This window comes from Eupeodes corollae, chromosome 3, assembly GCF_945859685.1.
Source record: "Eupeodes corollae chromosome 3, idEupCoro1.1, whole genome shotgun sequence".
Taxonomy (NCBI): Eukaryota; Metazoa; Arthropoda; class Insecta; order Diptera; family Syrphidae; genus Eupeodes; species Eupeodes corollae.
The window spans coordinates 111225845-111251092 of record NC_079149.1 but is presented as its reverse complement, the minus strand read 5'-3'; the positions used below and the strand labels follow the sequence as shown (position 1 = coordinate 111251092).

Here is a 25248-nt window from a genome sequence, read left to right as displayed (position 1 = left end):
CGTTTGGAGAAAGGAGAAAAAAAATATTTGTCACCTCTAGCATTTTACGAACAGAAAATGATTTTATCTCCAAATTTATTTTATGCAACAAAAAAGAACGTTTTTTCCATATGAAAAAAGTCAAATACATTTTTTTTAAATAATTAAAACCTAAAAAAACATTACTAAAAGTTGTTAAAAATTTATTATTGACACAAATATCTTTCTAAAAACTTAAGATTATAGCTTCAATCTAATTTAATCTCACAGAAAATATTGTTTTATGTTCAGTAAATTTGTTATAAAAATCCAAACGTCAATAACGTCTAAAATAACAGTACGTACAATTTATTAAACATTGATGTTGGGTTCTCGATATCTAGAGAATAAAAGAAGATATTGACTTCAAGTTAATTTCATTTATCCAACTTGTATTTTTTATATAAGAAATAATTTTTTTTACGAAATGCAAATAAATTTTGAAACCAAACTATTTCATAATATGCAAAATATTGTTTTTAATTTTAGTTTGTTTAAAAATAATTTAACTTACGACTTTTTTAACAAAACACAAAAACCTACAAACTTTTCAGCAAGACGAATTGACAGACGGGATGGGTCGATCCCAGCTTCTTTTTTTGTTAATTTGGTGATTTTTAGAATCACTGAAGAAATGCCTGTGGCCTTTTGACAGTAATTTATAATTTTTTTTCAATATCCCAATAATTATTTATGAATATTTTGAAAATTTAAAAATAAACTTAAACAATTGTTCGGAAAAACTGATTATTAAGTGTCATTTTAAAAATTAAATATATACTCTTTGAATCTTTATCATTGTCATTGTATTTCAAATGTTAACCTTTTCTGTGATAGTCCAGTCCAGTGACGTTTTTAATAAAAACTCTGTTTTTTCAATTCAAAATTCAGGATTAGAAAATCTCTGATGAAATACACCATTTTTTAAATATATAACAAACCAAAACTTATTGACTTTTTTAACAAAACAGTCGTATCTATATATTTTAAAATCGAATATTTCATTTTGATGAACTAAGTTTAAGCAGTTCATGAAATTTACACAAAGCAGAACACACTGATTTAAACAATTGAGAAATTTAAAAACAATTTTAAGTGAGTTTCGAATCATCCCTCGAAGTAGTGTTTGTGTTCTTTTTTTCTTAGCTCTACTGTAGGACTACATTGCGTCGACGTTTTAATGGCATCATTAGCTTGACTCCTCTGGGGTACGTGGTTACATTATTGCTATAGCGCGCTTTGCAGTGATCGATGTATAAATATTGTAGTGGTGAAGTAGGTGCGTGCATGTAAATGCCAAATTACGATGCTTTCTGCACGAAATGCTATTTATGTCTTAATAAAATAATTTGATGTTAATCTTTGTTATTTTTTTTATTAGACATACTACGTATACGTAAGTTTACGTATACGAGCATATAGCTGGCTGATGGTGATGTCTAGGGTTCTGGACATTGGAAAATCTTTTTTTTTTCTCTTCTTAAATTCTTAAACACTCCCTTAAAACCTTTTTTTTAAGGATAGAATTTTAAAAGAACAATCTTTTAATAGGTCATGTCATTTAGAAAACATGATGTTTGATGCCTACAAGTTTGTGTATATTAGTGCAACAAATTGACCACAATCCCATTAACATACCTTTGGTTGACTTAATTAACATCGTTCTGAACGTTCGTCATCGTCTTTGTTGCAGTCCTGGTTCAGGCTCAATTTACCTGTGAACTAATTTGAGGCTCAGCAGGTGTTAATGTTATTCAACTCACATACATACCAATTCTACTCCACATATATATGAAGGTATGTATCTATACATATGTATATGAATGCAATAATAATAATAATCGGCATCTTTGCTCTGTTCTGTTATGCTTCTTAAGTGTGAAACAATAACGTCAAATGACGACATCCGACTACCACGGAGGTCTTCATTGAAAAATGATGACCCTCGAACGCCAGGAGTGAAGAATCTTTTCGATCGCACACACGCATCCGATCTGATCCGATCCTCTTCATCATCAAGTATGAGAGTTGAGGTTAAGATGAACTATGGGTGGATACGAAATTTTTAATGCACCATCCTCTCTATACACTATGGCCAGGTATTAATAAAGGTAGAAGACTTGGTCGTCCAGGTCCACCACCTCTTTCATAATATACACTGTATAGGTCCATATTATCATCATCATGGCCTATCTGTCTTTCATAATGGAACATACAAAAAATAAATAAGAAGACGAAAAGAAAAAAAAAAAAAACAAATTACATATTGAATATGTTTCATCTTTTGGCCTTCATTTTCTTAGGGTCACACCTTTTGCGTAATAAAAATGATTGCATGTCAGATTTGTGCAGATAATAGAGGTGTGCATTGGGCTACACACATCACACACTGGATCTGGAGTTAAGGCAAAATGATGCTCTTTATTTGCAACAGAAAATTGGAAGGTAAATTCAGGTATGCAGAAATTTCTAAATTAATTTGGATAACATTTTTAGAGAAGTTCATATTTTAAGGCTTCAAACGTTGTTCTAACTCCATGGGGTTTGTTAAGGATTTGGGACAATTTTGCTTTCGCCGACAATTTATGTACAGTAAATTTAAGAAGTACCCGTGGCATGATGGTTAGTTCGTTGGACTGTCATGCAAGGGGTCTTGGGTTCTATCCCTGCCTGTGCCACCTTAATTTTAAAAAAATAATTTGCGCGGGTACTGCCTCTTGCGAGGAATTGACAAATCCTTCAAGAGTAATTCTTCTCATGAAAAAGTGCTTTCTCAAATTAGCCGTTCGGATTTGGCGTTAAATTGTAGGTCCTTTCCATTCCTGACAACAGTACTCGCACACAGGAATGGTTGAGAGTTGTAAGTCACTAGGCCCTTGTTCACAACGGACTGTTGCGCCACCCAATTTATTTATTTTATTTATAAATTTAAGTTCTTAATGTCCAATTTGTTCAATTGATTGTTTTTAAAAATCGTCGGACTAGATTCAAAAATTATTCAAATTGTTTTTGTACGAAAGGATTTTGGAGTTAAATGGGAGTTTACACTTTGAAAGTTTTGATTTGACTCCTATACAGAATAGATCGCGCACTGCATAACTCGGCCAAGGAGCTTAAATATACCTTGAAAGCCACAGACAAAAATTGATTGGAAAAATTAATTAAATTTTAGCCACAAAATGAACATAAGCCTTAAAACATTGTTCAAATAAAATTAAGATTCTGCCAATAAGGGCTTCTGACATTGTACGGTTGATAGGAGCTATATTGATGGAGTAATCTGTCAAGTTGGCTGCCATCTATTGATTCTCTTTTTTACAAATTACTGTCAAGTTGGCTGCCATCTATTGAGTCACTTTTTAACAAAATACTAAGCACGATTACAATCTTTAAAATACGTTTAAATAATTAAAATATTTTGACAAATTTTGCTGTTAAGGACACCTCCGGCGCGATTCTCATTTTTTGCTGAGGCTCATACGCCTTCTGACAGATACGTTTTGGCTCACTGGTTCAGTAAACTTCCAAACAAAACATCAAATCACAGACAAAATGCAAAAATCAGCATTTAGAAAACATAATGATCAGTTCGGAAAACCCAAATAAAGCCGATTTAGTGACACTCACCAGCTCGTTTCTTAGCTAGCTGTCTCCAGTTTCGAAAGCCAAGTTGATGGAGGTTCTCTTCCACCTGTGTGCTCCAGCTAGGCCGCAGTATTTCTCTACTACGCCGCGCCGGCCGTCCCTTAGATTTGGATTCCAAAACCTTCCTGCTTAGAGCATTGATGTCCATTCGCTTAACAGGACCCAACAACCTTCATCAGATCAGTGTCACTGTTAAGTCCATACAGTTCGTCGTTGTATCTTCTCCTCTACTCTTCATCTATGACCGGACCAAAATTCAAGACTAAAAATAACCGGATAATTTTTCTGTCTAACCATCCTAAGACGCTCTCATCTTTTTTTTATAGTTCAAGACTCAGCACCATAAATATGAACCAGGATGTAGAGTGTCTTATAGATGAGACTTTAGATGCTCAAGAGAGGACTTTACCACTCAATTTCCTTTTAAGCCCAAAGAAGCAGCCAGGTTCAAAAGTTATTATCTGTTTGATTTCACCGATGGTCTCATTCTCTGAATTTATAGATAAAGTTTGAAGACCTTGGTAGAGAAACGTGCATTCTCCATCGTCATTCTACACACATAAAATAAACGATTCATCAGCGATGTCTTTAACAGATTACAATTTAGTAACATTTGCTTCGTAACTTGGCACTTTTAGCTGATCAAGGACAAAACTTACCCCTCAATTCTGGTACTCCAACAATAAGTGACTAAGTTCTGCTGTTTAACATTGCGGGAATCTGCTTCTGAATACCTTACTCACATAAAATTGCTGTTGGGAACTAAAAAAGACACATAACAGTTTTCTCAACCACTTCTAGAGTGTTTTTAATTTATTCGTTAAAGCGGAAATAACTTCAAATATTATTTGTTCGTCATTTCTAAGGCATTGCTGTTATAAGAAAATCGGATGTGAATCACTTTCTTACCAAAAACTTATAACTTATACCTTAAATCTTAATAAAACTATCATTTGACTATCATCTCAATCCGAAAATGGTTCGATTAAGTTCTGTGTGCATCATCAAACCACCCATCATCATGGGACTCATGAGTGCATTTAGTTATCCACAAATTCCACAAACGACTTGAAACTATGAATTAAAAGTAGTGATCTAAGCTATTAAGATAGGAACTAAGTGTTATCCGCATTTTTATGAAATGATGTGTCCCACAGATTGATGACTAATCGGAGCAATCTTGAAACTCTGTCCTGATGCCACCGCTGATTCTGATGGCTGCTATACCTCGATCTCACTTTCACCCGCATACATCAACCTGCTTCCAATAAATGGTGGCTCAACATCATAAGGGAGAAAAAACAGCAGAGATATTTTAAAGAGTATAACCTCCTATATCTCTGGTCTACATAATGGTAGCATCGAGAAGATGAGATACGCATCTTCCAAATGGCTAACCGAACAAGCAAATCTCATTAAGGTGTCTGAGCTGTTTCGCCATCGATTAAAATGAAGCTGCCGCATGTCTCTTGTGCATATGATTATCCAAGCCACACAAATTTAGCTATAAACATATTCGGTATACGATGAGATGTTGATGACGATGATGATGATGATGGCGATGGTGATGTTGGACTTGGACTTGCAGAGCAAAAGCTGGACCTGGAACTCAACTTCAAGTTGATGTCTTCTATAAAGAGTTTAGAGTGGAGTTACGTCTCTTCGATTTTTTCTTTGTGTGATCGTTTTCATCTTTATATATTTTTTTTGTTGTCTTTTTGTTTTTGTCAGAGATATCAATAAAATTCTGAGATAATTTATTTAAGAAAAATGTAGGTAGGTATTTGGAGTCAATTTGGACGGGACTTAGATAAGCTAATTGTGAGAATTTTTGATAGGTATCATGATTGGACATGTTAGAGGGAATTTGGTTAAGACCTTTTTTATATACAATTTTTTTATAATAATGTGAGCCCTGGGAATTATTTTGATATGATAATGTCTCTATCATAAATTTTAAACCTTTTAGTATAAAGTTGCGATGAATCTTATATTAAATGATGACTTTAAAAATAGATCACAAAGGCTTACTAATTGAATTGGATTAGTTTAAAATGTCTTATTTAATTATTAATTGATACCTGACAAATAAGCTTAGCAAATTTGTTAAGTGAAGAAGAAGAAGATATATCAGTTCATTTGAAAGGCCTTTCCATTTTGTATATTTTAAAAAAGCATTGTTTAAATTACCGTCATAGCTTCTCTGGAGCTCGAAAAATCCCACAATAAAATTACCCTTATCAAATAACTTCGGTGGTAAGTTCACATCACGAAATCCCCAAATGGCAATACCTTTGTATCGTTGCTTGGCCACGATATGGCCTACAGGAAAAGTACTTGTCTAAAATCAATACCGAACAGCGATGTCTTTTTAGTGAGTTGGATGGTCTTAGGCCTCGTTTGCATCGAATCCTTACAAATTCCACAATTTCGTTTGTCAGTTAATTTTTGTGTAGGTTTAGGTCCAAGCCTTTATCTACAAATAACCATGCAAAAATCACCTCAAGAAGACGTTAATGAGTGTTACTAGAACATATATATCCATTGAAGTTGCCTGATCTAAGAAGTTAGATGTCGTATCCAAAAACACAGCTTGACAAGCGTTACTTTAAAAGAAAGCTTTCTAAGAATTGAGAAGAAAAATATCCTTGATCTTTCTAATACTCTTAAACCTAGCAAATTTTAAGTTCTTTCATCAGGTATTTGTTGGACATATGACGGACGGAAAATTTTGGATAAGAAGATATCTTTCAGCGACTCAAGTCATTATAAATAGATCTTATCAAAATAAGCTGGAGTTACAAAAAGGAAGATAACGATGTTTTCAACTGAAACTTTTACAACTTACAAGATATTGTATAAAGAATACGTAGTCTTGGTAATCTTGGAAATCAGTAAACCCTAACCGGCATTCTCAAAATTTATCAATTAAAATAATATTAAAATTCTTTGAAAGTTTGTTCAAGCAAAATCACCACAATAAATCTTGTTCACACGTCCAACTCCAACCACACAAAAAAAAAGCTCTTCACATATTAATCTCGTCAACTCTCGAACAATAGCCCCTAAGCGAAGAAAAAGAGGGAGATATATAGAGAACCATACATATCTTGTATATTAATTAAGAGCTGCATTCCAAATGGATTTAACGGTATCAGCAAAGTTATTAATCATCTTATATATGCATCGCGAATAACGAATGGTCTTCCTGACATTTTAATCCTTCGAACACATTTTTGTGGTTTCTTGCGATGCGATGTCCGAAGCGCACCTACCTCACTCTATTCACTATAATTATTATCCGTGATTACACTCAGCGCGAACAAAGAAAAGCGGCCTCCAACCATTCCATCGCCATCAGTGGGATTTCTGCTGATGGTCTGAACCTGGACTCCTGGACTGTTGCCTTTGCATTTAGCCATAGCCATCACCATTGCCACCACCGCCGCCGCCATCGTTGTTCGTCGTCTTCATCAATGATCCAAAGATTCCTCCAACACTTCAGACATAAAGTCAACCTAGGGAATTTGGTCAATTAACTCATCGGGTGGCCGGCGGCGACTGTGAGCGAGGTGCTGGCCCTGGCATCAGTGATGGTGTTGGTGGTGGCCATCATGATGAGGTGGCATTTATTCCTGGACACTCTATATACGCTCCTGACCACAAAATGGAAAATTTATTACTTTTTTAGATGAATACAAAATTTTCGCATAGAAATAGAGATGCTCACTCATCATATTTTCCATAGACCTCTCCTCTACCCTTGCAAAAGACAATCTTTAGAAAAAAAAAGATCCTGGCTACAGTTGATGACGTAACACATCATTATGGTAATTAACATAAATTTAAACTTAAAAATAACAACAACAATAAAATGATGGAGACACGAAAAAACTGCAAAAAAGTGTCACACAGAAAAGACCAACAAAATTACCTACACTTAAGGAACGATCATAATCTGAAACTAATCATCACATAAAACGGCAAATTAATTGCCATGATATCCAAGAGTGAATTGAGCTGCCAGAGTGACCAGATAAGTTGTTAAATCGTTAATTAATTTGTGACGTTAAGCTGTTGCTGCGTAATCAATTCAAAAACCAGATTTTTTGAGAGACCACCATGGATGGTAGTCGTTGATGTTAACACTGAATAAAAATTTAATCGGTTTATTTATGTCTATACCACAAAAAGACGGGGAGTCAATTAATTCACTATTATTTATCCAACGATATTTTCTTATAAGAAACTAAATGTTGGTATGTATAATATAGACTGACTCTGTAACCGTAGGGGGTCTTTGGTGTTTGGTCTGGGTCTGCAGGTCTGCGGGTCTCGACGACACATAACATGACTTTTGAAAGGAAGAGTTTTTATTTATAGGAAACATAAATAATTATTATACCCTGTTTAATCCAGGTTAGTGTAACTTTAAAGAATAAGAATTAATTGAAGATTAAAATTTAATTCGATAAAGAACTTCTTGAAATATTACTAAATCATTTACTGGTTCTGAAATATTCAACAAAAATGTTATAACTTTAAAGCTAAATTGATAGTTATGTCTCATGAAGTCATTTGAACTTTGGAGACTAAGGCACAGGAAGTAGGCAACATGAATGTTCAACAACTTACAATTTTATAGAACCTAAGTTTGAAAAAATGTATTGCCAAATATTGATAATGATTAGGAAGCCATGGTCTTGGAAAGCCTAATCAAGAAAAAATAACCAAATCCTGAAAACACGAATGACCGAATTTCCAAAACTACGTAACAAAAATGTTAACGTTTGAAACAAGTTGATGTAAAATATTAAAATTCAGCATCAAAAAAATCGAAGTTTCGAATTAGTTAACATTTAAAAAAATAAGCTTTTAAAAGGCAATTTTGTTTTAGGAATTTGAAGATTTCTGGATTCCAAACAAATCTTAAAAAAGTTTTAAACATTTTTAAATAAGTTGCATAACTTCGATTTTCACCTGAAAATGTTTTTCTTCAGATTTTAAACTGTAAATTTGTTTATAAGTAATAAAAATCTAAAAGGATTCTTAAGCTTAACTTAAGAACACTCTTTGTTGTATAAAAAATGACAATCATTTTTATTTAATTTTTTAACTTAGTTTAAGAAGTTTGTTTTTAATAATTTACAAGGGAGTATTGCAAAATAACAGGCATTTTCGCGAAACGCTGAAAACCCTATTACAAACAAATTCGCCATATCTCAGCTTTTATAGCAGATGCTAAAATTTAAACAGAATATAAAAACGATATTAACAAAATAGTTTTTAAAATATCTAAACAAAAATTTTAAAAATGATTTAAAAAATGTTTGGGAGGAAAATTTTAAGATCTTAAAATCAGTTAATTTTTGCTACAGTTACTTTTGAATTTTGTAATACCCTAGTAACCAACCTTTGAAAGATTTATATTCTACACAAAACTTTGCCCAATCACGTGTTAAATATATTGGACTCATTTTGTAATAAAAAAATAAAAATTAAAACAAAAAAAAGAAGACATTTATTTCACATCATCAGCAAATGCATTCATTTCTTACACAACATTATTTATTACATTAGAATTATTTTATAAACTTTTCTCTTATTCGCTAACTAAGTTAATTATTCTTATTATTCAAACTCATTTTAAACAAAAGCAAAAATTCCTATACATTATAATACGTTTGCGGTAAAAAGTTTGCCAAAAACAAAATTTTCATAACAATAACTATTTTTATTTAATTAATAGATAATAATATAATTAAGTAACTCATGTATGTATATTTTATAATTTATCACAAAAAAATAACTAAAAAATAAATAATTTTTAATTTTATTAGAATTGCAATTTTGTCAAAAAAAAAAGAAGAAAGAAAGAGAAGTAAAACAAAACAACTCTATCTGCAAGTGCTCACATCTCTTCGCTGCTGACATACACTGCAAGTCACCTCACAACACCACTTAAAGACGCATTTACAATTGACATTTTCCTTGACTATTCGATGGTCATAACCCCGATTGCAGCACAGCAAATCACATCCGTCAACGTCTTGCGAAGTTGCATTACACTCCCTGCCATGGGTGCCCAGGGAGCCGGTTTTTGTGTTGACTTCACAAAAGTCCGGCGACTCATCTGCGTATACAATGTCATATTTGCTTGGCATTTTTATGGTTTCGCTTTCGGGCATAAAACTATTGCCATCATTTCGTGCCACAACCTTAAAGGCTCCATCGAATCGCTCTTTGAGGCGGTTACCTACTTCCCGTAAACTTGGCATCTTCAGCCAACAAGTCTTGACCGTGCATGAGCCTGATAGACCGTGGCATTTACACTCAAGTCGCATGAAATCACGAATTGCCTAAATTGAAATTTGATTTGAATTTTTTGTTTTTATTTTTTTAAACAACAACAAATATATCTCTAAAATTTTCTTACCAATCGACCAGCATTGTTGTTGTGTAGTTTAACTAGATTCCCCAAATCACTACGTTTTCGGTATTTAGCATCGAGAAATGCTCTCGCTTGGCCAAGACCGAAATTAACATTATCACCACATCCACCCCATTCCCAGTCGCCATCGGGCATGGCGATGTTTTTGAAAAGTCTTCTCTTTTGTTTGGCTATGCTCGTATGGTGTCGGTTCTTTTTTTGGGATGGGTCTTGGTTTTCAGTTTCAAAGGTACTGCCACCCATCGACCATAGGAGATTCTTACGCGGATGGCTTTTCTCACACGAACACTGCACCAAATGTCCCGTTGTGCAGGCTTTTGTCATGGCAAATGTCACACCAGCTGCTGTAACGGCATTTATAAAGCCTGTCTCTCTGGTATCTGCAATGAATAATGAAAAACCAAAAATAAGTTGTAAAATTGCAAATTAAATAGAATTGGTTCAATATTTTTTGTGTCGTTCACGAAAACAATAAAAATTTAAAAAATAAAAATCTACAACTGAATTAACAACTCGTTTTAGGGGTTGAAAATTTTAAAAGTTAGCAATTGTCTTAATATTAGACAATTAGTTTAATATTCTTTTCAACATCTTAGCGTTTTATTAAATCCTTTAAAATGTATTGGTATTTAAAAAATTACAAATGTTTCACCTAAGACTCAGTGTGCCACGTTTAAAAACGTGAGGGTAATGAAATTTCGTGCACGGAAGCTCGCTAGTTCGGGAAATACGTAGTTCTTTTGAGAATTCCATGGAGGATTGAGGTCTCATTGAAATTCGTACAAATATGATGCATAAACAGTTTTCAATATAGTTTATCCAACATACACACCCTCTCCAACCCCCAAAAAACGCACCTACCCAATACACTTTTTAACCACAAGTAACCCAACAAGCCCGCACCAAAAAACCTCAAACGTTTCCCTCTCTAAATAAAGTGTTAATAAGGCCAGTTTTTGAAAGAAATAAACCATTTTCGAAATAAATATTTAATTTGAATTTTTTTCAGCTGCGAACTTGAGCTCAGAATTTAACTAATCGGAGCTTCTCTAAGATAATGGATATCAGAGTGATTTTTTCGTAATATAGTAGAAAACTTCGTTCTTGTTGATTCTCATTAATTTGTGTTACCATTACTAACTTCAAGGACGCATGGTACTGCTCACACCATCTGTTACTGATCATCAATAAACACTAATTAAATTCATAATGTTAGCTTCAGATATAATATTTAAAAATATGTACTTTAAACTTAACTAAATACCTAAGCAAAGCCCCTTCTGTGCTCGTAAATTCTTATCAATGTCATGGCTCGTTTCTCCAAATTGTACAAAATAACCATAATTATCTTTGAGCTTATAATAAAGAACCTTTAAAATAAAATAATTTTGTATGGAAAAAGAAAACTATTTGAATCAAAATTGTAAACAAGTACAATTTAAAAAAATGTTTTCATTATAATTCTCTGTCCTAAATTATTTAAACCAAATGAGTTGTTAAATGAAAACTTCATAAAATCAAATTTAAAATAAGGGAAATACAAAAGACCTAAAAAAGAAACGTGAACACTTTCAATTAGGTTTCTTGTGAAGTTCCTAAATAACCAATTTAAAAAAAAACATCTAATTTATTTTATTTTAAATGTTATTTCCTACTGAGATTTCCGTTTAAAAAAATTTAAAAAAAATGCAAAATACGCGTTAATAGTGAGTGATTTACTACTGATCAATGAAGAAAACGAAAAGACGATTTTTTCCGGCTAAATATCTTATTTTAAGTGTCATTTTTTAAGACTTCAAAATGTTAACAAATAAAAGCATAACAAAATGGTTTCCTCGTCATTTAACTTCCGCATGTATTTTGTTTGCTCTTGAATACAGCCTATTTTGCCAACTAGACAATATACATCATTAAATATATTTTTTTTCTCAAAGTTATTAGCGTGCTATTGTTAAAATTAACAACAACGGGTAATAAATACTGTCATAGTGCGTAAACTCGAATTTGTATGCGTACCTATGCATAAATATGTATGACATCATAAAGGAAGAAAGTGTTTACCTCCACGTAATTCCAGAAGGAGGCATGGTATATTTTTGTGTCTATTTCTATAGAATTTGCATTGACATACTGCCCCGTCATTCATTTATAAATATACACCAAACCACCAACGTCACGTAACATCTTAGTTAAAGTGCGTGACGTGTCTTAAATTCTTATATTTGTGTTATTTTTTTATTTACCTTTTCATGAGAAACAAATAGACAGTAACAATTAGCGGTGATTAGTAAGTTTTTAAATTCGGTAAACGCTTCAACGACTGAACAACTTCTTCTTCCACCATTTGCCTATAGAAACGTTTTTTTTTTAACAAATAGAAGAAAACAAATTAGGACTGTCACAAATAGCAAATATGTGTGTGCCTCTGCACCCCCACCAAAAAAGAGGGCTTCCAGTAGCACTATAGTGGCTGTTGGATGATAGGTGTTAAAAGACCATTTTCAGTAGTTTAGAATTGACATCTAAATTATTTAAACAAATACAAAATGTCGGGTGACTGGACGGAGGACAATTACATATTTGAATTCAAGCCCTACAAAGATTGTGTGTGGTTTGTCTTCTGAACAAAGAAAATAAGATCAGTTTGAGATTTTGAAAGAAAAACATGAGAATATTTTTAAAACTCAGGTTTCTCAGAAATTAATTGACGATGCAAATATTTTGAAAGATTTTAGTAGATGGTTTAAAATAAAGATTTTCTAACTTTAAGATTTGATAGCGGCGATGTGTCAATTTGGCTGACAGTTATGTCTTATCTGCTTCGTTAGATTAGTCAAATTCTTTCTTTCTTACTTTAGCTTAGAAAGAGTAATAAATTACGATAAGTCTACTTTTGATTCGCTTCTCGAACTCGTTTCATCTTAGATTTTTTAACCAACTCCGTTTATATTTCTAATCGCAGTTTGATCTGATTCCTCTATTTCATCGTGCGTCGTAATTGTCTAGGGACAATTTTATCATTAATCCTCGCGTCTTTGGTCTCGAAAGCTTCAAAGCGAATATAATGAAAACTCAATTGCCTTTAAAATCGCCCATAAGTAAAGACTCTATGGAATCAGAGAACATAAAAAACGAGGAACAAATGGATCAGCTGATGATGACGCACCATAAGTCTAAGTTCCATTCAATTTCGCAATAAATTTCAAATAAGTTAACTAAGTTGGACACTTAAATTGATACTCTGGACACTTTAATGCGAATCAAAGTGGTATCCCTTATAGCTTTGAGATGACAACGCGCGATAAACTTAATTCGCTTCATATCGTGCGACCGACTTTGTGTCTTGATGTGCGGTAAAGTCGTCGTTGCGTCGTCGTCGCGTTCGTTGGTCGCTAGTCGTTTTGGTTGGTTGTCATCAGGTATGCAGGCTGCACTAAACGCATCATACACCGTACCATATACCGACGACAATTTATTACATGACTTAATGAGCGATCGTCTCTTATTTGGACGAACCTTTGGAGCTTGTTAAACCACCTTACTTCACCTCAGAACATCGCATCGGAAGTGAAAATAAGAAAATAATGCGCATTTCAAAGCATCTCTAAGGTGATTAGTTTCGAGGTCAAGAAGTGTGTGTGTCCATCATCAGGCATCAGGACTTTGTATCAGGTACGTGCAATGTGCTGTGCAGGTATCCCCTTGAGTATCCTTCGATATTGGTTGGGGATTGAGCATCGCTTGCTGCGATGCCTGGATGTACCGTCCATTGCGTTCTGAATGGAATTTATTTCGCCGACCTCGCTTTAGTTTCCGAAACCTGTGCTACACACATATTTTATTCTATACATTGGCTGCCTCACCGCTGTCGCCGGAGCTCTGTTCTGGCCGCAGCAGTCTCGCTGACAGACAGATAGACACAGCCTGACAGACAGTTCCACTTGTTGTCAACACACAGACACCGATGGGCTAAAGCGTGATCTCATAAATATACACGAGTCCTATAAGTTGCCCCGCAAGTCGCCCGCCATACCGAAACCTGTGCAACATCACAGAGTCAGAGTAGAGCTGTTGTATCTTGAAAGTTCTGTATATCTTGTTGTGCCCCATATTGTAAGCTTTGTACGTCAGGGCAGGTAATGGGGATATAAGATTCCAGATGCGCGGGCAGGATGTGAGCTGCAAACTGCGCGCGTTTAAAGCTATGTGCACATGTCACCTGAGTTGCGTTTGAAAAGTAGCTGCGCGTCAACAGCAGAGAGACAACACCGACATGGAACGACATGTTCCATGAGCGATGAAATTATCATAACAAAAAATCTCATTAATTTAATTGGAAAATTGTTTTCACAAATCACATAGGTATACTGCAGTGCGCATTTTACGAAATAGTACAGTGCAGCAGACGGACATTATCAGCGACACACTGTACCAATATATTATTATGGATATGTGTGTGTATGATACCTATGTCAAGGATGGATGTTATGGTGCAGCGGCTTTCGTTGTTCGGTTGGGGCTTTAAGCACAATTGTATACGCGTTACTGCAACGCATAATGCTATGCAGTGCGATGCGCATTCGCAAGCGCAAAAGCAATCTTAAGCGCACATGATGCGCAGTACAGTCTTGTATTTCATTCGGTGGTGATGGTGTAACACAAACAACGAGCAGCACCTTTGGGCTTAACATCCTTGCCTCAGAGTTCAGATGGAAGAGACTTTTAAAACTATACTACTTTGGACTTACCTTTCATTAAAATTTTTCTCATGCTTTTGCGCAGTGATGTGCAGTTCCATCGCCGATTCTTGAATTGAAATTCACATTCTCGGAAGCCCAGATTAATGCCATTGATGATCTCTTTCAGAAGTACAGAATCATGCCGACATATTTCTGCCAATTTACCGCGGACGCGTCGTGTCTTCTTGCACATTAAATTTGGATCAAGTAGTATGTTGGAACCCTCGGCCCTGTAAGTAAAAATTATAAAAGTTGAATGGCAAATTAATGTTGTTTAAAATAGACATTCAAAAGCATACGTCTTTTGCAGACTTAATTTAAGTTTAAATGTAGGGTTTTTAGAACTGCAACACGTATAACAAACTAAGAATTAAAAGAAGAAAAGAGTTTGAGAGCTTGGGGCTAGGAGGGAAGATGTTGTATATATATGATATCTCACTTATAACGTTGTTTTTTTGAATATACATATATGTACATATGATTAGGAACATAATGGAGAACATTAAACAAAAGACGCGTATACGCCTCAGTGTTCTAATATTTTACATTAAGAGGTTCTATTTTCATGATGTCAAGATACGAGTCTTTTTTTTTTTTCATTGTCAAGAGAAAAGTATGTCATTAATAATGATAATCAATCTTAGCCGTCAGGGCTACGGGTGTGCTCTAAGACAACCCAAAACTACTTATGTTTTGCCTACCATATGTGATTTCAAAATATTCAACATTTTTTAAGTGAATTTTGACTATTTTAATGTATTTTTTAAGCTAGCTGCTCCTTAAGTAGTCATTACTTATCAAATGTTACAAGAAAACACCAGCAAGAAGACATCTGCTCTTATATCGAAATATTCAAAAAGAAACCTCTTATTGGCTTAAAAATCACTTAAATTTTATCATTTATGCAAAAATAATTGCCGCACTTAATAAAATTTTCTATTTAAAGAAAGAAACAAGAACTACTTTGTTTTGAATTAATTAATTCAATTGAATTTTATTGCATTATTCATCTCTTTCAATAAAATCTAATTCTAATTCGATTAAGCTTTTCGATTAATTTCAATGATGATATTGAACTTTTTTTCTTCTATACACTTTCGAGTATATACTCGTACTCATATAGATAATGGTCGATCAAAAAGCATTCATACACCCCGCAATCAACAAAACTAATTAAAAGGCATTTATGAATTTCTATTGCCAACGATTTATCTAAATTTTATCCGATTCGATTAGAAAATTGTTCTTTGGTATAATAATTAACACACCTGCTGTGCTTTGGATGCTCCTACCCTGGCAACTCGTCCGTCTATCGATTGAAGGGAAAAAAACATTGTTTCGCGAGAAGTAAACATCGCTTTAACTTCCATAATATCTTGCATTTATTGTATGACTAACTAGAGATCTAATTATACCACAATTTACCTTCGTATCCAAAAGATACATAAACATAATCTTCACCTTTAAATATATCCTGTTTCTAAGCACACATCTATTTCATATTAAAGCACACATTTTATTTCATATTTAATTGCTGTGGCAATAAAAACAAACGTCTGCAGCATATTCCATGAATTTTCCCACTTCCTTGCCCCAACATTAAATATCTACATAAAGCAAACTCAATATACCAGAATCCAGGGCAATTGATATGAAATTATAAATTGACTCTACAACACACAGCATCATCATCATTTACCTATCTATATATCTGGAAGATGCGAGGGAACGGGCATCTTTGGTGTATAAAGAGGCAGAGCAGCATGGTGGCGCGGCAGGAAACAAGTGACTTAGTTATTTTGGCACCTTGAAGCCGGTACGGGGTTTTTTGTTTACCAAATCAATCAACTCTGATGGGATTTTCTTATTTTGATTTTCGTGGAAAAGTGTATCTATGTGTGGATACAAGATTATTGTTGTAGACCACTTACTTAAGAAGTTGAGGTTTAGATACTTTTAATGATATTATGCATGCAGTCAAAATTTTGTTTGCAACCTTACATAATAACACAGATAGATGGAGCCTATACCTAGTTGTATTTTTTTTTTTTTTTTTTCAAACAATGTCTGACGTAGTCGTCGCCGTTTTATTATCTTTTGATTGGGGTTTTGAATTGTTAAAACCAGAAAAAAAAAGATATTTGGTACCGATTTTATATTTGTTTTGATCATAAAATTGTAAATGAAAATTATAAAAACAGTTTTAGATAGTGCGGCTGATGATGGCACGCAGTTTTTTTTTCTAGGTAAGATCATAATCTTAGAGATTTATAGCTTTCCCAGACTTAGACTAAACTCTGTATAGTAGTCTAGACCAAACCGAAAGGCTCAAGTCTTCATTTGGTAATAAAATTATTCTTTTTATTATCAATTGAAGTTGAATCTTAAAAATACTATAGTATGTACTTTGTCTAGTCACTTTAGTTATTGCTGAACTTGTTTATAGACAAATAACTAATCATCAATACCAACTACACTATAAACATTAGACTTCATCCGTTGTTTTTATTTTAACAATTTTACTTCATATCCGATCGTTAAAATGCTAGTTGTATTGCTTATTGATTGGCACATGAAAAATATTAAGATACAAATTATAAAAATATCGGGAAAAGTACAGGAAATGCATATGTTAGAAATAAAAGTTGTTGTGGTTTCTAGAATTGCTGAACAATTAACATTTACAAAAGTTACTGTCTTTTGAGTGAATCCTGCATTTATGAAGGAACTAGTGTCACTATGTCTAACGGAAAAGTTTGTGGAAGAAGAAACAGGAAAACTGATCAGATATTGGCAATAAAACTTGAGACCAAGGAAGTTTGTTTTGTTTAATATTATTCTGAGAGGATCTGTAAAATTATTAAAAAATGGAAAACTGAAAAAAGTGACCAATATTTTGGACTGGACGATAACGAAGAAAAATACCAAATCTTGGAAACGTTCAAGCATATTTTTTTCTGAAAAGGAAATTCCCCTCTTGAGCATCTAAAATCGCCATCTATAAGACACTCATCATCCCGGTTCTCATTAATGGCGCTGAGGCCTGGACCCTGTCAAAGAAAGATGAGATCGTCTTAGGATGCTTCGAGAGAAAAATTCTTCGGGTGATTTTTGGTCCCGTACGCATAGATGGCGAATGGAGGAGAAGATATAACGACTAACTGTACTGGCTGTACAGCGACACTGACCTAGATAGCAGAATTAAAGTCCAACAGCTTAGATCCAGCTCCAGCCCGGAAGGTCTTCGAATCCAATCCCGAGAGACGGCGCAGTAGAGGAAGACCGCGACTTAATTGGCGCACCCAGCTGGGAGAGGACCTCAACCAACTTGGCATGCGAAACTAGAGACACCTAGCTAGGGACCGAGCTATAGCTGGAGACGCATTTTGGTTGACGCCCAGGTTCGCCCCAGACTGTAGCGCCACCTTAAGCAAGTAAGTAAGTATTTAACTACTTTGAAGGATATATCACTTGTCTTTGTTAACATTTTATATTTAGAACAAATTTTGAGCGGCTTAACATTTCTTTTTGAATTGCTGTTATCAAACAACACTTAAATGGTTTTTTTTTTAAGTAATTTATGAGCATTTCATATTCATTATATACTAATTAAAATTTATTTTAAGTCGTTCTATGATCTAAGGTTAGTACCCGTGGCATGATGGTTAGTGCGATTCACTGTCATGCGAGCGGTCTTGGGTTCGATCCCTGCCTATGCCACCTAAAGTTTTTTCACGAGTACTGCCTCTTGCGAGAAATTGACAAATTCTCCAAGAGTAATTCTTGTCATGAAAAGTGCTTTATAAATTTGCCGTTCGGATTCGGCTTAAAACTGTAGGTCCCTTCCATCTCTGACTACAGTACTCGCACACAGGAATGGTTGAGAGTTGTCAGTCTTTAGGCCCTAAATCTCACACAAACTATTGCGCCACCCAATTTATTAATTTATGGTCTAAGGTTTTTCCATTTTTGGAGATATTTTAAAACAATATAATTAAATTCCCTTTATATTAGTTTGAACGCAAAACATGTGAAGTTATGTATTAGATAATACATTTTAAATATTAAATATAATTTTATTGAACATTTTTTAAAACTAGTTTTGCAGCAAGACTGTTCTTGAGAAAATTTAATGATACGAATGTTACAGTTTTGAAAATTAGAATTACATTTCTTAATATTATGAAATGGGTTAAATATAATAATAGCACATTCGTAGAATGAGAATCGGTCGTACAACGTGCCCGCCTTTCGACATTTCTTACAGTGTTACAAAATAGACTTGTCGACAAGGTTTTCTTATTGGAAATATAATTTTATGTTCCCAATGGGGTTTGGTGGTCTTAATTTAAGTTCGATTTTAAAATAGTTAGTGTATCAAGTCAGGTTTTAGAGAGTTTACTTTTTGAGAATACGAAAAATCACGTATATCTTTTGAGGCTAAATTTATGAAGTAGCTTTTTTTCAATATAATCCGTGATTTATTTCAAAATCTTTAATCCCTTTGTTATATTTAGTTGAAATATTTATATTATTTAATATAATATTCGAAAAATGTTCATTATTTAGTAGATTTGACTTGTCTCAAAAAAATTTTAAAGTTATTCTAAAGCACTCAAGCTTAAGTGGTTTTCAACAGAAAAACGCGCGGTTTAAAAGTAAGTTATGCTCTTGTAAACAATCTGTTGTCTTAACAACTCTATTATACCAAGTTTTTGAAATAAAGGAGTTTTCAATAACGGTGGCTAGATGTTGGAATAGAATAAAAAAGCTGTGTGTAGAAGCCTCTGCTTCTTACGGTGGCATGGATTCGAGTTGCACAATTTTCAATGACTTTTCCGCATAGGTCCGGCTGAATTTGAGCGATGGCCTGTATATTGTTCACCTTATGGTTTATTTGCATAGACCTGCGACTTCAAGAAACATAGGAAAAAGTTTTTCGGCGTCAAATCGCATGACCTTGGTGGCCAATTCACATCAACCCTGCGTAAGATTATCTTACCCTTAAACCGTTCATGGAAAATGTTAATCGTGGCGTTGCTGTGTGGCATTTAGCGCCCCGCAGCCCTGCTGGGACCACATGTCCTCTAGGTCCATATGGTTCAATATGGGCTATAAGAAATTAGTTATCATCGTTATGTTCTGCTCGCGGTTGACTGTGGCCGAAATTGGGGATCCGGAACCCAGTCAGAGAACAAACGATGTTGTCTTTGGTCATGAGCTTTTGAGCTCGTCTGTCAGTTTAAGATAATTACTCGCAACAAAAGCACCTGGCTATAAGCCCTTATTTGTTGGCAAGCTTTTAAACTTGCTGTCCCTTGCATTGCTTTGTTGCTTAGTTTTTGAAATTCGCTAAAAGTATTTCACAAGATTTACCCTCTCTTCCTTGGTAAATGCTTCGAGTAAGTTTCTCTTTCTGGGTAAACAATGAAAAATCAATACCCTTTGCTTATAGGATAAACCACAGCCACCACGATACTTTCATAAGGAGGCCATCCCATATATGTTCATGGAATTAACCATGGGGCTGTAACATATTCCGTGGTACCACATCTTCAATGATGTGATACTTTAGGTCTTAGATGTGGAGCCATCTAGGGAAGATAATCCTAGAAGTGGTCACCTGATTTTATGTGGGATTCAATCCACCGAGCTTTATCTACAATTACTTCATTCTTTTATAAAATGATTCTTCATTCTTTTATAAAATGATTTTTACTTCCACTCTTGACTTTTTATCATATATAAATATCGACTCAACTGTCGATTTTCATGGATTTTTTACAATTTTTATCAGTAAGTCTACCTCGAACTAATGAGGCAGAACGACGGTCTCTCAATACCATCGATCTTAAAATTTGTAATGTCCTCAGTGCAATTTTAAGCTGGCCTTTTTCAATAACTATGAATTGCAACAGTATCAATCATCATCAAGCTGCACTGATTTCTCTAACTTGTTCCCAGGAGCCACCACGGGGATACAAGCATATAGCTTTTCCTGTGTCTACATGAAAGTCAGTTTCACCCCCAAGAGCTCCTGGTCAGTTGGACCTTGTACGGGTGTAGGCCCAAATCCCGACGCAAAATTTGAAAAGCTGAAGTGTTTGAAAGGCCATAGACTGTCTCGGGTTCTGCTGTACACTTTCACGGACCGCGTCGATGTTATCGTCCGATCTTGCGTTCCTTGAACTAAGGAGTGTTGGATGATTGTTTACTGAACCGGTCGTCACAAATTTGGCAACCGAACGTTGAAGAATCGACTGCGAAGTGCCACCACATCTACCGTAAAATAGGCGCAATGCACTCAACGTTTGCGTTAAGGAACACTCATTTTGATAATAAAGTTTTATCATTTGAACTTGATGTTCAATTGCGTAACTTTGTACGGTGATTTGGCATAAACAACTGAATAATAAACAAAAGATTTGACAGATGTCACCAAAACAAAATGGCAGCCACTGGGACCACTCATTTATTTTAAAAGTCTTTTTGGCATGTTTTAATTTTAATTTTTTTTCAAAATTGATATCTCTGCCAGTTCTTGAGAAGAAGACGATGAAAGAAGGTGTTCCACTTACGTAGACTTTAAAAGTGAATTTGCAATGTTGTATAGTGTAAATATATTAATAAGTCCAGAAAACATTCTTAAAATTGGCAAAAATTGAGTGATCAAAGTTCAAATATTAATTTGTTTACAAGTTGACATTTTTTTCAGTTTTCAAGAAACCGTTGATTCGCGAAAGCCAAAACCACAAACAATTTGAAAAACTTTGAATATTTTAGGAAAATGGAATTCAGTTTCATTTTAATAAACCTAAGATCTTTCTATTCAAAAATTGAACGCTAAGGTCAAAAGCAAAAAACGACTTTCCTAACTTCCTGCTGATTGCTTAAGACATATGTATGTATAAGTTTTTCTGTTTCTCAGATTTTAGTTTGTTTTCTTCCAAAATTTTCATTTATTCAGATGCACCGTTTTAATGAAAGGAAACACGTAAGTGTTTTATTCAGCAAAAGTCTAAAATTTTGAAATTTCTTGATGAACGTTTGGACTATTAGGGACAGACAATTTTTTAAATTTCAAACTTATATAATTCAAACCCCTTTCCAAAGTTTTCCACATTTTTTTAAAATTCTCATTTGATTTTTCTTTTCTTGTTACAAAAAATCTACACTCAAGCATTCACGTTTAAGGCCATATAAATATTCAGTCAGACATTTACGTATGTTACCTATACAAACATAGACACACGTTTGTCGGCATCACTTCGAAATCCCATAGGCTTAATTTATTAATACATTTTTTGAATTGGCCAGGCCATCATCTCTCTCTCTAAATCCACTTGACTGTTTTTCTATATTTGTTTGTTTTGCTTTGAAGCGAAAAGAAATTTCAAGTACCATAATATAAGAAAACAAAACAATATACATCAGGTGTAAATATTGTCTTCACAGAACTACGATTATTTAGGTCCCTCTCCCAATATACGACTTCGACTATTTAGTGTGTGGGATATTTTATATTTTATAGTCATCTTCGCTTCGCATCGCAATTTAATATGGCCGGCTCGGCTAGTCGGTCGATGAAATTCTGGACCATCCATCCATCCATGAAGTTCTCATATTCTCAGATGTCAGATCGTGTGCGAGATGAAGAAAGAGAGATGTTTTACAAATATTTGCATTTCGGATTTATCCGTCAACTCAATTGACGGTGTCGATTGAAAGGAAACAAACAAATAAAACGGAAACCTAGCCGATGATTGTACAAGTACCATACAATATGCATGGGATACCGCAAATGGACACAGACAGGTAGAATACCAATTTTTCGACGTTTGAGCCTTCTGATGATGTACACATTAGTGTCAGGGTGCCTGATGTGGCTGATGGCCTTTATACATCTGTTGATGGTGAATGCTAAGTCAACAAATTCAAAATTCTTCCATAGACACTTCATGTGTGAAGGATGCTAGAATGGAAATATTAATTAAGATTTTTGGTACGTTAATTTTTTTTGGTTTTTTGTAATTTTGAAAATTTTGTAGACAAAAAAATTATTAATTCATCTAGCCTAAGCAATAATTAAACATAAGGTTTTTAAACTTTTGACAAGTTCTGCTTTCAAAAAATATAATTTGATAAAATTTATCGCCCAAGTAATGTGTGAAGTAAAAAGTCTTTTCGGCAAGTCAAAATTGTTTTAAGGAAAGAACGCCAGATTACAGCTTTAACAGCTTTATAGCTGTTAGTAAAAGTGTATAAAAGGTTGGCCATGCAAAGACATTAATGTAGGAAAAGACCCACTAGAAATAACTTTTATCTGTTTATAAAGGAGCTGGCAACACCGAAAATAATTCTTCAATAACTCGAATTTGAAATGTAAAATTTGTATAACCCTGGTTTGGAAACCGATTAGGCGATAGTTGATCAATTTGGGTTGTGATTTTCTTATTGGAAGAAAATGATTTTCATCATTTTGAATATTGAACAAAAAGCTAAACTTAAACTATCAAAAACATCAGTTGTCATTTGAAAAATATGTTTTTGAAATATTATTTTAAAAAAAACTAAGGTTTTCAAATTAAAAACTGTGATTGTATTCTTGAAAACTGTGGTTGTATTATTAAACACTTCAAGGAAGATTATTTATTTATTTATTATTATTAAAGATTATTTTTTTAAACTAACAATTCTTTTGCTGGGGATAGAACTCGAGTTCTTTATTTTTTAGATGTCCAGAAGAATTATTGTTAAAGTTTTGAGGAAGTTAAGTTGGTTAGCTTTATTATATTAATGAAGAATCTCATGTTTTTTAATTTCAAGTTTAAAATCCAATTAGTCAATTTGATAACCGCGAAAGTCAATTTGACGATTATGAAGAGAATGATAGTTTGCAATTAAGAACACAAGTCTATAGGCTTGTTTTTTTTTGGCACAGCTATCCGTATCTGCAGTGGGAGCTTCCACATATTACAAATACAAGATGCAGCTGTTGATGAAACTTAGACTTACTTATGTATGTAAATCTGGCTGCGGATATAAAAATTGACATTTTTGTCGGGTATCGATATTTGATCAGAGAAAAATTTATTTTGTCAGGTTTCTAACTCGGATAATCGGATAATCAAAGAGTCTCAAAAACTTTGTTCGCAGAGTGCAAAGCACTTTAATTGCGTTCTTTTATTTAAGTTTATTTGAATTAATATTGAAATACATAAATCAAGGAACAAGTAACACGTAGTTTTTCTATGGTGTTTACTATTTTTCTTCTGTAATGTCGTTTTATAGTTGCGAGATTTAAGGTATAACTACTACCTACTACTTTTTGTAAAAAGTGGGATATTTACAAAATTATTTTTTTTCTTTGAAGCTCCATTTGAATTTGAAAAAAAAGTACAATTGTTTTTTGTTGACATTAAAAAATAAGCATCATTACTCTTAATTGTGGGGTTTAAAAACGGTCACAAAATGAGTTTGAAAATGTTCACTTTTTGACTTTTTGCAAAAAGTGCTCATTGTAGTCATACCCTTAGGGTCAAGTCGAATTTGTGAATCTGACAGCTAAAAAAGGATTTCATGATCTATTTAAGACTTGAGATGCAAAAAAATGGATTCTTCAAAATTCTGCATCTCGATTTTTGTCAAAATTTACATTTTTAAACACACTTCTTTGTTTGACATTTGTTATTGTTTTATTTTAAAAAAGTTAAGTTTTTATGAATAGATTTCGTAAACAATTAAAAAACTAGAGTTTATCTCCTATTTGCCAGGTAAAATCTAAGATTTGTATACAAAAATTTCAAAAGCAATATAAAAACGACATCAGTAAAATATTCTTAAGTTTATCTAACTACAAAATTAAAAACAATGTGCGAAAGCTAAATTTTTGGTAAAAAAAATTATAAATCAAAAAAACTGAAAAAAAAATTGCCACGTCGAAAATTTTACGAAAAAAGAATTATTTTATCTTTAACACAATTTTGTGCAACGAAAAAATAAGTTTTTAACATCTGGTAAAATTTTTAGAGAAATCGAATTGACGGATTTTTTTATAAAAAGTAAAAATCTAAAAAAATTACTTCTCAAAGTTGGTAAAAATTGATTTTCGACTCAAATATCTTTTCAAAAATTTGAGATTATGGCTTGTAATTAATTTTTAGTTATAAGAAATATTGTTTTCAACATTTTGAAAAATTTTGAGAAAAATGGAACAGACAGTTTTTTGAGAAAATATAAAAACCTAAACAAAAAAATTAATAAAAGTTGGTAAAAATCGATTGTCGGCTCATATATCTTTTCAAAACTTTGAGATATTGGCTTAAAACTACTTTCATCTTTAAAAAAATATCGCTGTCAACATTATGTAAAATTTTAAGAAAAATCGAATTAACG

General features: G+C 33.5%; 1 protein-coding gene across 1 annotated transcript in view; it reads right to left on the bottom strand.

The window, feature by feature from the left end:
* Window positions 1-9504: 9504 nt before the first annotated feature.
* Window positions 9505-25248, bottom strand: part of LOC129952088 (protein Wnt-6) — a 40046-nt gene continuing 24302 nt past the window's right edge. The window contains exons 2-4 of the mRNA XM_056064516.1: window positions 14863-15083; window positions 10100-10494; window positions 9505-10022 (exon numbers count right to left, since the gene is read on the bottom strand). Of these exons, the coding sequence (XP_055920491.1) occupies window positions 9561-10022; window positions 10100-10494; window positions 14863-15083 (1078 nt within the window). The 3' untranslated portion in view covers window positions 9505-9560. The remainder of the gene's footprint in view (window positions 10023-10099; window positions 10495-14862; window positions 15084-25248) is intronic.